At 38.5% G+C, this 16,003-nt stretch overlaps 1 protein-coding gene across 1 annotated transcript; it reads left to right on the forward strand.

The window, feature by feature from the left end:
• Window positions 1–319: 319 nt before the first annotated feature.
• cep78 (centrosomal protein 78) lies at window positions 320–14,295 on the forward strand. The gene is made up of 16 exons (XM_086032015.1): window positions 320–558; window positions 1,600–1,863; window positions 1,942–2,117; window positions 2,716–2,788; window positions 2,914–3,017; window positions 3,706–3,880; window positions 3,983–4,096; window positions 4,597–4,661; window positions 4,739–4,829; window positions 6,059–6,176; window positions 6,386–6,449; window positions 6,528–6,683; window positions 6,747–6,824; window positions 7,292–7,467; window positions 11,459–11,600; window positions 12,142–14,295. The coding sequence occupies exons 2-16, from the start codon at window positions 1,602–1,604 to the stop codon at window positions 12,676–12,678; spliced, it is 2,331 nt and encodes a 776-aa protein (XP_085888141.1). The 5' UTR covers window positions 320–558; window positions 1,600–1,601; the 3' UTR covers window positions 12,679–14,295.
• The last annotated feature ends 1,708 nt before the right edge of the window (window positions 14,296–16,003 follow it).

Genomic DNA, 16,003 nt, shown 5'->3' on the forward strand with positions numbered 1-16,003 from the left:
CAGCGAAAACAATTTGAAATATTCAATTAAATATAATAAATACAACCTTATTCTTGGAAAATCCACATTTTCATTTGGAAAAAGACACCTTTATTATGCTGCCCTTGGAAGAAGAAATTTGGGCACCCGTGTACTAAACAGACATTTTCCCAAGAGGAGGCACACACTTCCTTATTCTCTGCAAAGGGGGGGAAAATGTGATTAAGAAAAATAAACTTGCTGGGCGGGGAGCAACACGTGTTGTGTGTTTACGTCATTGTCATTTCCTTTATCTATAAGAGAAGGGGGAAAATTCAAATCCGAATTCGTCATTCATGTGACACAATGTCTGCCAGTTGTGAGCTACGGTTGTATATCCACTAAAGACTGTGTATTACGTATAGGGGGCGGTAAAGTGTTTAGCTCCAAGGGGATGCCGTAACATCTTACAACGAAGAAATTGTCGTCACTTTTTTGAAAGATTACTCCTGTCGTTTGTGCACAACAATAAATCTTTGAAGTTGCCAAGCACTTCAGCAACGAGACTTAAACAGCCGAAGTTATTTCCTGAACGTTCAGGTATGTCACGGTTAAAAATGCTGTCAAACATTTGATTGTTTACCTGAAACATTACCGTTTCCCATTAGCAGAGCGTTGCTAACAACAATGCTTTTTATCACGACAGTTGCCAAGAGGCTAGCGTTCAAGCTAAACCATTACTTAATAGTTACTAAGTCTTCCCAAACTTTATGGATCAACAGACATTTTTTCAAGAACCCCTCTCATACCGACCCCGTTAATGCAATCAAAAGAAATTTCTTGAATGTTTCGTTGAACCAAGTTCATTAGAATAAATTCATTATTTGTGAATCGTCACACGCTGACGCGTATTGCTTGCACTAATAAAAGGGCTGTAAACAGAGAGGACTTGGTTTGTAAAAGCATAGCGGGTCCAGTGTTGCCATTTTAGCAACTTATCCAACCTCCCTCCCAAGGGACTTAAAAAAAAGCAACTTGTCGGTTTAATTCATGCTAATAAACAGACCACATGAGTGTAGCCATTTGTCTTCAATGAAGGAGCGCGGTGGAAAGCAATCGCAGAGTCTGCTACACTGATTGAAATCAGTGTGATTTACTGAATATTGTCGAAATGTTGCAAACTTTTGAGCCGAGGTATGTGCTTCTGAGTCGCAAGTATATTGTAGAGATCCCCTTGCTTCACTTATTTAACTACATGCAGAAAAGTGGGATTTATATGATGTGTCACAATCACATAAAGAGCTTTGAATGTAAGGAGTGAGTACTTGGCTTAGTATGTAAGGTAAGCCGTATAAAATTAAAAATAAAAAAACTTTATGTAGTTAGGAGCATAAGTTTTGAATCCAACTCGAACTCCTTTCACTGCCGTCAACCTGATTAGGCAACAGAGATTTTGAATGTTAGTCTGAGCTCGATTGTTCTTGGTCTTGGTTTTTATCAAATAAATTTCCCCTCAAGAAGTGACATATTCAGGAGCAATTTATACATGTTTTCTTTACTTCTTCATAATACATTTATGACTGGTGCAACCTACAGTCCATAAAATACAGTATTATGTTCTGATTCTTCTTCTACCCTAAGCAATGGTTCAGGCGAGTGTTCAGATCAAGAGGCGGGGTGCCCATGACTTCATGGACTACTACACCTATGCCTGCACCCGACAGCAAACCATCCCCCTCACTGCTGTGAAAATGCATCTCGGCAAAGGCATTCTGGACTTCAATGGAGACAGGGTCAAGTTAGCCGATTGGCCTCCCATCCTGGACTCTATCTCGATCAATAAGCACCTTCACCACATTGCAATTACTAGCACGTACCAGATAAGCCACGGGTGTGGAGATGCAGGTAAGGCTTAAAAATGCCTTAACGTTGAGCTCCATTGAGTCTAGCTTTGCATCTGAACCACTGTCTTTAATGTCACAGATAGAAGGTACTACAAGCCAGTGTTCAGGAAGAAAATCCCATCTATCCGCTCTAAGGACATGACATTCAAGTTGTGTAAAGCTCTGAAGGAGTGTCTTTCACTTTCTCCCAACCTGAAGACTTTAAAGCTTAACGGGCTTCCTCTGAGGGAAAGAGACCTTGTCAACTTGACAAAGGTAAGAATGGACCATAAAATTGCAGCTTACGTTCTACAGTACAGCGGAATGACCCTGACCACTGATGTGAATGTAATTAGGATTTCATTTGGATAACGCTTATTCAACACTTATTTAGGTCAGATTTATTTATCCAAGTCAGATTTGCTTAATGCTAACAAACAAAATGCACAACACGGCTAATGAATAGCATCGGTGTTGCAGTATTACAACCCTTTTGGCAACGGATGTTTGAACACAAACAGCCAAGCAACTCATGCAGTTAGATAATATTGCAATACTCTCAAACATATTCTTTATCCTCTGCAAAGAATGACTAATATTACAGGAGCTAACAGAGGAGTTGTGACTGTCTCCATGTATATTCATATGGATGTATTATACTGGCCCCAGGTGGCCACGGTGCGCAAACCCAAGGTAGCAACACAATGTTCCTTGAATTGAAGGGAAATGTTTAATTCTCTACATTCTATTTGATAATGTAATTACTGTGTGTTTTCATAAAGTGCAATATTATAGAGTGCGATTAAGAACACGTTACAAAAAGTTTGTTTTTTTGAGGGATGTTGGAATGCATAAAAATGGTGTTCCATTTCAGGGTATAGCAAAAAGTGTTTCTTTGGAAGCGCTCTCCTTGGCAAACTGTCCTTTCGCAGATGACGGTTTGGAGGGTAAGTGGTTACTTATTTGTGATGTACATAATCCATAGTTATTTTTCAGTAATGTTACACAATCTTATATTGGGTTACATTTTTGACATTTGAGCAAGCATGTTTTTCCCCAATATATCTTTCAGTCATTTGCCAAAGTGTGAAGTACTCTACCAGAATCAGAGAAATAGATTTCACAGGATGCAATATCACATGGAGAGGAGCTGAGCATCTCGCCAACATCATCCAGGTGAAATTTGATGTTTACTGTAATGCTGTGTTTGCCCAAAAAATTTAAAGCCATACTCCAAAAAGTCAAAACACACAAGTGTTAGCCAGAACCTATGGATAGTTGCAAGGAATTACCACAAGTCTGGCTTGTATAGCTACTTTGAGTGTATTTTGAGCAGACATTTTTTGCTACTGTTTTTTCTTTTTTTCAAAAGAAAGTTTCATTACAACCCTTTCTTATTTAGTGAAAAAAAATGAATATACATATAAATATAAATTTGTAGTTATTATCATGCCACTATTAGAGAATCCTTCCACTACTGGCACGATGTTGTGAGTAATACTTTGTCTCCATCTAGTGTCTTACAAAAATTACAGAAATTAGCTAAATTACAAGGAAAGTGGTGTTTTCATGGGTGCATGTCAACATTTCAACACAAGCATGAGCGGTAGTTACGTAAAATTTTCATCAAATTTCATTCTTATTAACATCTTGACCGTTTGCTTGGTAATATTATAGCCCATGTTGTTCACATTCTACAATTTCATTCAGGCTTCTGTCCTTATACGTATTACAGTAGTCCCCTCCCCTGATGGGGGAATTTCCAAATAGTTTGACCTCTAATGTAAACACATTTAAACACAATAGAAAAGATATTGTTAAATTCATGTCTACGATGGCACAATCAACCTGTATTGTGTTTCAGCATCAGGGAATGCAGCGGCATGGCTCCGCCTGGGCACAATCTTTGAGGTATCAACAGCCAAAACTCGAGGGCATGGGAGGTCTCCGCCGCCTCACCCTGAACTGTAACACGTTGATTGGGGACCTGGGTGCTGCTCGTCTTGCACGTGAGCTGGCAGAAGACCTCTGGCTTAAAGGTTAGGAAGGTGGCGCTATAATGACGGCAAAGAAGAGTCCACATATTTATATCATGGTGTTTGTCAATATCTTTCTTTGTATGTTTGGGGTGTTTTGAGCAGCTGTGGACCTGCAGAAATGCGGCCTCTCCAATCGAGGAGCTTGTCATCTGCTGGAGGTCTTGAAGACTAATTCTACTCTCTGCATACTGGATATCCGTAATAACCCTTTAGTTGGTAGGAAGCTGTCACAAGTTAACTACTTTAATCTTTTTTTTTTTTCTTTCTTTTTTTTACATTGCATTACATTCACTGTACTGTTTTAGTTAATATACTTGAAATCTCAGGATGAGGTAAAATGTTACCCCCTCCCACAATTTTAATGAAGTTATCAACAACTCCGTCTAACACACTCCTAATTATTTTTTTTAATCCACTTTCATTATGCAATACCATGCATGAGAAAATCTCCCCGATATCAGGTGAGATACTTTGGTTATCTCTGACCATGCATTTCTAGTTGCATACTTGCATTCTTTTGTTCACGTAAAAAAAAAAAAGAAGAAAGCACTGCACTGTGTACCAGTAGACAAATCACCACGTTTTTAACCGATGATGCAGCAGAAACATTTAAAATAAATATAACAAAACTTATGAAACAAAAATATGAATTTTCATGACAATCGTTACATTTTTACATTGCAGTGCTAATACCTTTATCCCTCTCTCTGTTTTAGACAATGCCCTAATTAAGACTTTAATAGAGAAAGTACTAATGAAAGTTGAAGCACCGGCACATGAGGTGAGTGATTTTGGCTAGTGTCCTACATTAGTCAGGTAAGAAAAAAATGTCTGACGTTATATTTGTGTTCACTTCAGTACTATTGGATCACACCTGCCACCAAAGAGCAACAGAAAGCATCCGCATCAAAGCGGCGAGTGCTGTCCAGGGCATCCACAGAGAAAATAGGTACAATAGGACACTTTCTCGACTCAGTCAACACACACAAATGCTGATCACGCCTTTCATAAGTAACATGATAAAATGCTTTGCTCATACTTGTGAAAAGTTTAAGCAACAAATGTGTAAGTCGTCTAACAGGTCAATTTGCTTTGCTTACGAGTCAAATTGTTTCAAGATGGTGGTGGTTGTTTTTATATCCTTGCAAACCTCTGGCTGGCAAAGCGGTGGCCATTTTCTGTCAAATTTTTGACCTTTTCCGTGTTTTGTCACTTTTCTGGCTTTTCAATCATGCCAATACACTTGTTAAGCTCTGATGGGCTACACAAAATGATGTGAGGGGCTGGATTCGGGCATTGAGTTTGACATTTGAACTGGGGCAGTGATTGTCTCAAAGTGTGATACATTGGTACTTGGGGTCCCTCTAGTGGTATGCGAAAAAAAATCACTGAATTCAATTTCAAACAGTTAGGTTATATTTAATTTTTAAGTACAATACCTTTACATGTAACCTTTAAATATTTATTTAGGTACAATTTCTACGTAACTTTTCTGTGCAATACACTTTATATTTAAATACAGTTGTTTTCTTGTATTTCGGCATATTGTTAATGTTCAACCTGTGTAATTCTGCAGAGGCTTACAATAATATCATATTTTTTTCAAGAATATGTGCTATGCAGGCCCACTAGTTGAAGCAAGGCATTCTAATTAATATTGCTTTGTGGAATATGACAAATCCACCCGTTTTTAGCCATCTCTGGGGGAGGCCATTTTGTCACTTGTCGACTGAAAATGACATCACAGTTGCTCAGGGCTCAGATAACGACCAATCATGGCTCAGCTTCAGAAAACAGGTGAGCTGTGATCGGTCGTTACCTGAGCCCTGAGCAACTTGTAATGTCATTTTCAGTCGACAGAAGTGACACAATGGCCGCCCCCTGGCATGGCTAAAAGCGGGCGCATTTTGCTTCTTAACTCATATTCCACAAACGCAATATTAATCAGAATGCCTTGTCTCAACTAATGGGCCTGCATAGAACATATTCCGGAAAAAAATATGTTTGGGTTGACTTCCTCTAAGGAATAAAATCGGCTTTGTTTTTGATGAACACTTCCTGCTATTCTGGAGTCTTGAACGTGTCAGATTACTGACCCAAGTGTAATCAAAACATGTTGTGCGACTCTACATTGGTGACGACCACATCATTCACCGATGTCGCTCTCTTGTGCCGCAGCTCCTCAAAAAATGACCTCTCCTGGAGATGAAGGCTCAGTTGCTGCTCCGCGTCAACAGCCGGCTTCCCACTGCAGACACATGCCTCATCATTCCGCTGCACGTGCTGGACGCCAGCGGTGAGGAGACTGTTGAGCGAGTTGCTTGCAAATTAAAAAACAAAACGCACACAGTAGTTGAAGATGACAAGGCAGCAGGTTCCACAATCCGAGTGAGAATTTACAACAATTAACAGGGGATAGCGGAAAATAACGATCCTTTGTCATTCCAAATGTGACAATTAGTACCTGCGGCCTCAAAGCTCAAGAGTTGCATTCTTATTTTACAGCGGTTTTCCTCCTGCAGATGCCAAGGACCACCGTTTCCAGTCAACGCAGCATCTTCGAGGTCAAGTACGGATTTATATGAATAGCTTCATGACTTCTTTTACATTTGCTACATTTTAATTCACTCTTCTGACTCCATCAAAGGCTGCGTCCGCTGTGAGGGTTACATTTGCGTCCGAATCGGAGGAAGAGGAGGATGGCGATGAGGAAGAGGGTGAGGCAATGGTGGCGGGGGATCAGAGATCATCTAATGGAAGCCAGCAGGACAGCGTCGTTGCACGGCGGTTGGATCGTATGCAGGTTAGCCACATCTAGCCCTGGCGTTATTGCTAGAACTTTGTTTGACTTATGTTTGTCCTGCAGATGGCGCTACAGGAATGTCGTTTGAGATTGGGAGAGGAGCGCAGAGCCAGACTCAAAGCGGAATCTTTACTCAGAGAGGTACTGTACTGTAATACCAGCATGGTTTATCTTGACTATTTGTATGAAATATTGTGTTGAGAGGAGCTCAACATGGCAGCAGAATGGGCGCGTGCTTCGCATGTCTGCCTTCCAATTCTGAGGTTTGGAGTTCGAATTTTGGCTCGGGCCTTGCTGTTTTGATTTTACATGCCTGCGTGGGTTTTCCACAGGTTCCTCTCACATTCCCAAAACATTCATCGAAGACTCCAAATCGTCCATTGGTGTAAACGTGATTATGAATGGTTGTTTGACTTTATTTGCTCTACGACTAGGCGGTGAACTGCATTATTTACACAAAGAAAAGTACCACAAAGTTTTATTTGCCTTCCAGATAATATTTTGCCATTGTGGAAAAAAAGGTTGATAATAGCACAGTTACTCTTGTTAGCTAAACAACAACACTCTCTAATAACGTTCTATTCTGCCGTTGTCTTGTTTTGCTCCAGTTAGAGCTGGAGAACGCTCGTCTTCGTGATCATAACATCTCCCTGTCCAAGGCGCTCAGGGCCGTGGGCTCCGCGCCGCCAGACCGCAGCGCTTTCGAAGACGAAGACGTCCTGGAGAGTATCGAACGCTCGTTCGCCAAGTTCCACGCTTTCCTGGATCTTGTCAACGATGCTGGGTGGGTAACACAAATACCCGCCATTTCTGTTCCCACAGTGCTCTGGCGCTCCAATATAACACTTACCAGCCACATTGTGATTAATTCTTCCAGCAAGTTGTTTAAAGAATGGCAAAAATACATTTAAGAATACACATAAAAGGTCAATTATGACCACTTGCACAGTCAAATAAAACAAAAAAAAATCTGCTTTTACTAAGAAGTTGCGCAATTTCGATGACCTCGGTTAGTTGGATACATAAGGTGACATATTAGAAGCAGCTAACAGCAGTGCAGTCCTCGTGGCCACGTGGTTTAAAATAACTCCACTTGATTCTCAGCTGCCATCGATGGACTCAAAATGAAACTCGAGGCACCTAATCTGGGCGGGGATGCTGATCGTTCACTTCCTTCCTCGTGTGATTGTTAGTGTGAGACCACAGCATACGGTATTTCTTTTCATCCTGCGTTACTTTTCCACATTCATTCTGAAAGTGAAACATGAAGCTAAAAGTTTCTTTTTCATTCTGATGCCTCTTGAATATGGTGCTAATATTATGATTATTATTATAAATACTAAATATTTTTACTATTATTATTATTATTATTATAAATATATTTTACTAGCAAGCACGTTTCAAAACAGCCAAGGGCACCTTACAGCAAGACCCGATTCCGATTAGATGCAGTAGATGTGGGCAAACATTTGATTTTTACAGTAAATCAGACAGATTTTTATTAATGAAACAAAAAGAGTTGTTTTTTTTTTATTTCAAAAAAGTGTTTGTAAAATGTTTAATACAAAAATGTAATGATCAATAATAGTCACATTTTTAAATTGTACCATTCATAATTAGTTTACTTAACCACTGTTTTAATACAACTACGGTAATGAAAATGTGTTAAATGTACACAACAAGGCAAAAGTTTTCAAACACCCCAATTTTTCCATTTACGTTCATTGAAAGTTAAGCAGCTCAAGTCCTTCAAATAGTCCTGGCCACTCCCAGCCCATTTTCGATGCTTAAGTTTTGTTTTGACACAACTAACTACTACTTCTGTTAACCCTGTTACCTTCATTGAGCGCCTTTTAATCTGTAGGTGATCAGAAAGTCATTCAAATGCAGTAAATCCCCGCCAGTGTTTTTGTTGATCATTTTGTCAGGTTCACACCAAGTGAGACATTCATAAACAATGCACACAATGAGGAGAGAAGACATTCTACAACAATATTGTCTTTTTACTTGCAAGGAGAGCGCAGGGAAGTGTACGATTACTTTTCCTAAAACGCTCTGCCCGGCTCCTGCGCCCCCTTTCTTTTTATTATTCTTCGGTGTCCCTGATAACAAAGGTGTTCCAGCTCTAAGGGAAAGGGGAGCGAAAGCAGCTGGAACACTATGAACTTGTATTGTCTATGTCTATGTGTGTGTGTGTGCGTGTGTGTGTGTGTGTGTGTGTGTGTGTGTAATTAACATACATATGTGAAAGCAAAGCACACTAAGCAAGTTGGCCTAATGATAAAAATCAAACACATGAATACTAAAATGCATTATTATTCTTACATTATTCTTACACATTTATTCGTTGATGACATGATAACGCCATCTTGATTTAACAGAACCGTGAACCTCGGTTTATCGCGAGGGTTACATTCCAGAACCATCCGCGATCTAGAGATGGCAATTGAGAAGAACACAACACACATTTAAACATATTAAAACCTACTTTTCTTGTTAAAAAAAAAAAAAAAAATATATATATATATATATATATATATATATATATATATGTGTGTGTGTATATATATATATATTGTATGTATACATATTAAAATGATCTCTGCAAACACCACATATTGGATGTTTGTATCATTTAGTTTCTGTGACCTAAATGATTGACTTTTGAGTTGTATCTGGATCATCTTTGGAACATGTATGTTCGATGTTGAATATACTAGATACATTCGGTGTGAAACTTTTGAAGGACCAAATTCATCACCACCATCATCATCATCATCATTTTTGGTACAGGGACACAATTGGTCTAAAGTGGTAACTGGACTTGAAATGAAACGTGCGGCTTTAATATGTCAAACGGATTTAAAAAGGCAGATCTGTCAAAACTAAAGCAGGAGTTGTAACTAAAAGATGTAAATGTGATTGGGATGCAATTTGGAGGGAGTAAAGTTTTCATATCTAGTAGAGTAAAAAAATAAAGGTCATGGTCCTTCGTAATGGCAATCACTAATTGATTGGAGTAGTTTTAATCAACAACCAAAAATAAATGAGCTGTATATGTGATTTAGACTGATTAACTTTGGATTATGATCAGGAATCTGCAATTAAAGCGTGGAAGTTCGGGAAAAAAAAAAAAAAAAAAAAAAAAAAGCCTACGTTCTGTAGTAGTTTTTTGTAACTGTTTTCTGGCACGAAATGAAAAGCTTAAAAATCCATCATCAAGTAAGTCTACTATCAAAATGCTTAGATGATTAGAATGCTTAAAATTGCACTTTATCACGGAAGCGCAAGCATTGAATGTGATCTAGTGGGGCAAGAGATGCTCTTTTACCACAATTTGCCATTGGTTGTTGACTGCTTGCTTCCTGTGCTGTAACACTGCACTTAATTTAGTTTCATTTTTAGCAAGTCGGTTTATTTGACAGTGTAGTTCATTCCTTATCTGGGTTTGTGCTGTTTTTTTCTGCTCCACTGCATCATGACAGTGCGATGACTTATAAGGAAAGAGAATGACTTTCATTCTTTTCTTATTTTTGTACTCCTTTATCTTGCGTCACAGTGTCATATCCTGAAGTTGTTGGGTTTTTTTGTTTTTGTTTTTTTACTTGAATGAGAGACAGTTTGCCCCTCAAGTAATACAATTCGAAGGTCGACAAAAAATTCTGGAAAAACATGCCTCAAAGGTGCAAAAAAACCCGTATATTTCAAACTATTGTCTTACAAGAGTTGTGTGAGACTTCACCAAGTATTAGCTCCACAAATGCGTTTTACCTTTTATTTTGGCTGTATTATGTTTTTATTTGACATCACCACAGAAGGCAAGGCTGAAAATATTTTACTAGTGATATATTTTGAGGAGCAATCTTAGGTTAATACCAGGGACCTGTAGCAAGGGTTTTATTAAACAATAAAAGCATGACAATATAACAATATTTCAGTATTTGAATATCATACTGAAAGTTGTATCGAATAATTGTGTTTTTGGATAAGCTTGATACATTTTCACTTAATATTGGACGGCCAATTGGTTTCCCTTTCATATAATAATAAAGTGTAAATAAAGTGTGTATTTTATAATAGTTTGTATTTATAATTGTGTAATAAAGTTTTTATTTTTTAAATTCATTCATACATTGGCCATAGCAGTGAACTGTATTTTCTTGTCGAGAAACAATTGAGGTAATTTCAAACGCAAATATGCAAATTGTCAGTTTAAAATTAGCATTGCTTGTTTCAAAAACATAAGGCAATTTCATTTGGGCAGCTTGCATTTTAGGTCACCAACACATTGACCATCGTCATTGCATACGTACATGATGGTAATATAAAATGGAAGTATTTTACGATGCAGAGAGAAAACGAAAGCCCTCTGTAGCAGTGACCACTCTGATTATTATATTTTTTTTAAATATCCGGAACAATCAGTTTTACTGGCTTATTAACAAGTTAGCATTTGCTGATTTCCGTAACATATGCTGGCTCTGCCTGGTGTTACTTTTTTTTTTTTTCTCCTTTTTACAAATACCGGTAATCAACAGACAGTTATTTAAAAAAAAAAAAAAAAAAAAAATCACCTGTGCAGTTATTACGTGTTTTATGATGTTGAAAGTTTGAGCCTGGAACAAAAATAATTGGCAAATACTGTTTTTAATATACAGTAGAAGAACTTGGGAGTCAACAGCCACGTGTTTGACGTTACATTTTTGTGTCACACATTTGCTCGCGTGTAAGGTATTGGCACTTTACTTTCATTTCACTAACGTGTTCTCGCTCAGTCTAGGTCAGCTAGCATCGATGGCTGGCATTGACACGTCGGATTTCTCACCTATGGGAAGACCACAGCTCTCTTCCACACTGGGACATGTGACCCAAGTGGATGGAGCAGCATCCTGTGGACATCATTCTCATGAGATTCAGGTGCACAATTTGAAAAGGGATTTGTCATGCTTGTCTTTTGAAACTTACCTTGACCTCTGAAAACAGAGCCAATTACACATTAAGGTATGTGTAAAAGCAAAGCATGGAATGGAATCCTGATGCAAATAGTGAAAACTTAAGTAATTGAGAACACCATAAATTTTGTATAGCCATTAGTCATCATTTAAACTGTAAATATACCACCAAACACTTCTTGTGACAATAATCTTATAACATTGCACTTAAAAATAAACAGCTTACATATTATTCGATTTAGAAAAAAATGCACCCCAACTTTGTGGTGAAGACTTTAAAACTTCTAGGCTAAACTGAAAGGGGGTGGGCGGGGTTGATCTTAACTGTTTATCGTAATTGGGACCTTTGGCCTGCAATGTCCAGTAAATCTAGCCTAAGTGTATTTGACACATTTTTGCTCCAACCTCGTGAGGATAATCAATTTGGATGGATGGATGGAGGTATGCTGCCAGGCTGGCATTACAAATTAGAATTCATATAAATAAATCCTTCACTTTCTTTTTAGGCTGCCAGTGCTCATCCCGCTGACGTAGCAGACATCAGCACTCCTAAATCTCCGCCCACCTACAGAAAGCCTCTGCATCGAGAGGGGTCGATCGACGTGACCGTCCAACAGGCTGCTGGAGCACAGCTGGACTTAAGTGTCATCAGAGAACAGGAGCCAGATCAGTTTTCTAAACCCGAAACCCAGTACGACTCGGGTTCGGAGCGCAGTTTTGCTAGCCAGAGATCCCACCGTGAAAGTTGTCAGACTCCGAGAAGTCGCCCGAGCGGCGGCCTCGGCGCTTCCCATCATAGTAACGGCTTGAATTCCAGTCACAGCAATTCATCCCATAACTGCGGCTCCGATGGCAGATGGAGTGCAGGGGACATCATGAGGGACATTGTAAGTAACAAGGCGCAGTCAGCAGGATCTCAGAGGGCGGCGGTCATACAAATGTCGGGGTCAGAAGGGTCAGAGCCGAAAACAAGTCCTAACATTCTGGAGGAGATCAAATCTTTGGTGGGTCCGGAAGGATACTCGGATGGTGAATGTTTATAACACGAGAGACTCTTCAGCAGTACTTTTTCATCTCTTTCATTTGAAGGGATTACAATTGACATTTTAATTGGGCAATCATTGGCAGTTGTGGAAGGTTCTCAGGTCTCTAAGATAACCTTTTCATCAACTGTTGATCACAAATGCACACAAATAAGAGTCAGACCACAGTTCATTCCATTAAAAATGGCAGCAAAAGCAAGTGTTGCAGTTTTATTTTTGTTCAGTTGAAGCAGTTGAGAAGAATATTTGAGATCAAATTGAAATGAAAAAAGTTGTGTGGGTGGGGGCGCTTATCAATCAATCTATCACATTTTATTTACATAGCACTTTTCATACATAAAAATGCAACTCAAAGTGCTGTAAAACATCCAAAGGAAAACAAAACAAAAACACAAAAATCCGTTCACGCCCTCCCTCCCAACTAATCTAGTCACAGCGTCATGTGATAGTCCAGCATATTTAACTTCTCCATGAATGAATGGTTTTCGTTATCAATGTACACCGGCCAATTTCATAAAGATATTGCACTTGTTTGGGTGCAAGAAGAGTCATCAAACTCACTGTTATCACGCGGAAGCACAGTGCCACACTCTACTTTGCACTTTCAGTCTCCGTAAGAAAACTACTCCTGCTTTATGATCTCTTCTTGACCTCAGCTGATATGTTGTTGCATTATGGAGTGTGAACAGTCTGTAAACAGTGATACCAAACAAAACAAAAAAAGACAGTGAGAGGACCTGTGCCTGACCTGGCACATTTAGACAAATTTATATCTGGGACAAAAATATGGCAGTCAATAGCTACATAAATGACAACAGTGTTTTTTCAAAATGGTCTGAATAAGTTGCGAGCAGCAAACAATACAAAGCAAATGAATAGTTTATTTTCAGAATTTGAAAGCACGTAAGCTTCGAGTGGGTGAGTTGACATGCTTCCTCTCTCTGTTTGCTCTTCAAAGATATGGGTGACTAATTAGTAAACATAATTGTGATATTTATAATGTTGCTCCAAACACTGAAATCACAACAAATTGAAATGAGTCCAAGTGCAGCGTAGTGTACCGTTAGGACATTTGTGTCACAAATCTAAAGTTTTGGGCTCTAATCACAAAATGACAGTTGTGCAATCGTGCTACGAGAAAGTAGAATTTGTTGCATTTTCCAGCTATTTTTAATTGAAATCAGTGGGACATTTGTCTTGTTGAAATAATATACCTGGTGGCTCCAGGACAGATCTTTGAGGAGCACCCTGGTTAAATGGGAAGTAGAACAGGCCAAGTGTTTGGGAGAAATTACATGAACGAGTAAATGAGTGTTTAAAAAAAATGTCAAATCGTTTTGTACCGCAGTTTCAGAATGATGTGTGACATGAGAAAACCGTAGCTTCATTTCTGGTTTTGTGAAGGATCACCACCCTATTTCTTTTGGGAGTTTTGTTTGTCATGTACTACGGGATAAAACATCATCGGTGTTTATTGTTAAATTATATTGCATCCTGTCTGTATCTTAACCTAAATTGTTACATTTATTGTCTGTGTTTATAGGTTGGCAGCAACAACATAGAGATATCAACTAGTGAAATAAGTCCCTGCTCCATGGCCCGCACTAACTACATTGTTATGCAATTAAAAAAAAAAAAAAAAAAAAATATGGCAAGCCGTCCTTCAGTAAGTTCTTATCGCTGTCTGGTGATAAGACATTCTGTTTCATAAGCCTCTGTCCAGTGTGTCGCAAAGTATACAAAAAAAAATGGCATGGTAAAAATACATGTTGTCACTTTGACCTTTTATAATACTGTACAGTCTGTCAGCCATCCCATGCTTCCCCTGAGATTCATTGAACAAATACCCCAATGACATGCTGTGTACGTTTAGCAAACAGTGATGAAATGAGATGACCATAAGGTTCCTTTTTCAGGGCCCAACATTGACCTGTGAGCTTGTACAGACTGTTGGCGTTCAATACACGGTCTGCCTGTAAAGGGATAGCTGTCTTTGAATTCCTTCTCCGTAGACTGCGCAGTTGTTTAGTTTCTTTAAAATTAATTAATTAACAATGTCTGCTGATCCAATAATTATCAATATTAGCCAATTTTAGGATTATTAGAGCACTGAAATAAAACAAAAGTAAAATTACAGCAAACGGAATCTCAAAGTAATGAGGATAAGGCTTTAGATTATAATGTATGAGAAAAAGTTACAAGAATAAAGTTGTAGTGTTATGAGAAAAGGTTGCAACATTGTGGGGAAAAAAAGTACTGTTACAAGAACAAAGTAGTAATAATACATGTCAATGTAATGTTATAAGAATCATCATAATATTACAATTTAAAAATATATAATAATTTTAAGGAGTGGATGTCAAAATTCCAGTCCGGCTGTGAAAGATTACAGTTGTCAGCACACATTTTGGTGCCAACGTGGTTTCAACGCATTTAGGATATTTTGACGGCACTGATTCCGAAAATAATTTTGTTTTTTTGCAAATTACCATATTTTGGTCTTAAAATAATAATAATAATAATAATACCCAAGTTACGACATTGATATTCTCTTTATTCTACAACTTTGATGAGGCTGTATCTGTCTTTTCAAGCATGTCCATACAGTGTTCTTTCATTGTTGATGCAATATCATGAAAAACGACAACCGTTACCGCCGAGAGCCTTCTATTGGCACGTTTCATGTGAAAATCAAGCAAGAAATCTGACAATTAGCCATTATTAACAGTAAAAACAAATGCAAAAGCAGGTGACTTAAGCACAAACCTTACTTTTAGTCACGATCACATTTCGTAAACTGTCAAAGTACATGAATTAACAATCAATTGTCAAAAACGTCGGTGTCTCAAATACGAGAGCCAATTCAAAGAAACTGATTTAGTCTTCTGACTCAGCAGCCCAAATGACCGACAAATCATTTCAATATCTTTAGCACTCCAAAAAAATGTTTTGTTTGCTTTGTTGGCGTGACACCGAACAGAAAAATAAATTGTGAACATTTTGATAATTTGCGATTGGCTGGCAACCAGTCCATGGTGAACACCGCCTCTCGCCCTTGTCCTGCTCCGATAGGCTCTAGCTGACCCACAACCCTAATAAGGATAAGAGGTACAGAAAGTGGATGGATGGAAATTTACAAAATGCCAACTAGATGCTCCATGAAAAAAAGGGCATACTATATAGCAAGAAAAAACATGTCAAGCTTTCTGCTCCTTGAAGTCTCCTCCCATACGAACTACGCAAATGACAGCATGACACACTGCCATCTTTTAATCAGTCAAAAATAGTCAATTCATAATTCGCCACATTGTGGACATTTGCCAGA

The sequence above is a fragment of the Filicampus tigris genome, chromosome 5 (assembly GCF_054856515.1).
Source record: "Filicampus tigris isolate MCC_2025a chromosome 5, RoL_Ftig_1.0, whole genome shotgun sequence".
Taxonomy (NCBI): domain Eukaryota; kingdom Metazoa; phylum Chordata; class Actinopteri; order Syngnathiformes; family Syngnathidae; genus Filicampus; species Filicampus tigris.

What these genes read in the sequence shown, in the direction of transcription:
- cep78 (XM_086032015.1), top strand. Translation starts at nt 1,602, where the DNA reads ATGGTTCAGGCGAGTGTTCAGATCAAGAGGCGGGGTGCCCATGACTTC. An exon ending in AGAAGACCTCTGGCTTAAAG is followed by an intron (nt 3,881 to 3,982) that starts GTTAGGAAGGTG and finishes TGTTTTGAGCAG; the next exon opens with CTGTGGACCTGCAGAAATGC. An exon ending in CGGAATCTTTACTCAGAGAG is followed by an intron (nt 6,825 to 7,291) that starts GTACTGTACTGT and finishes GTTTTGCTCCAG; the next exon opens with TTAGAGCTGGAGAACGCTCG.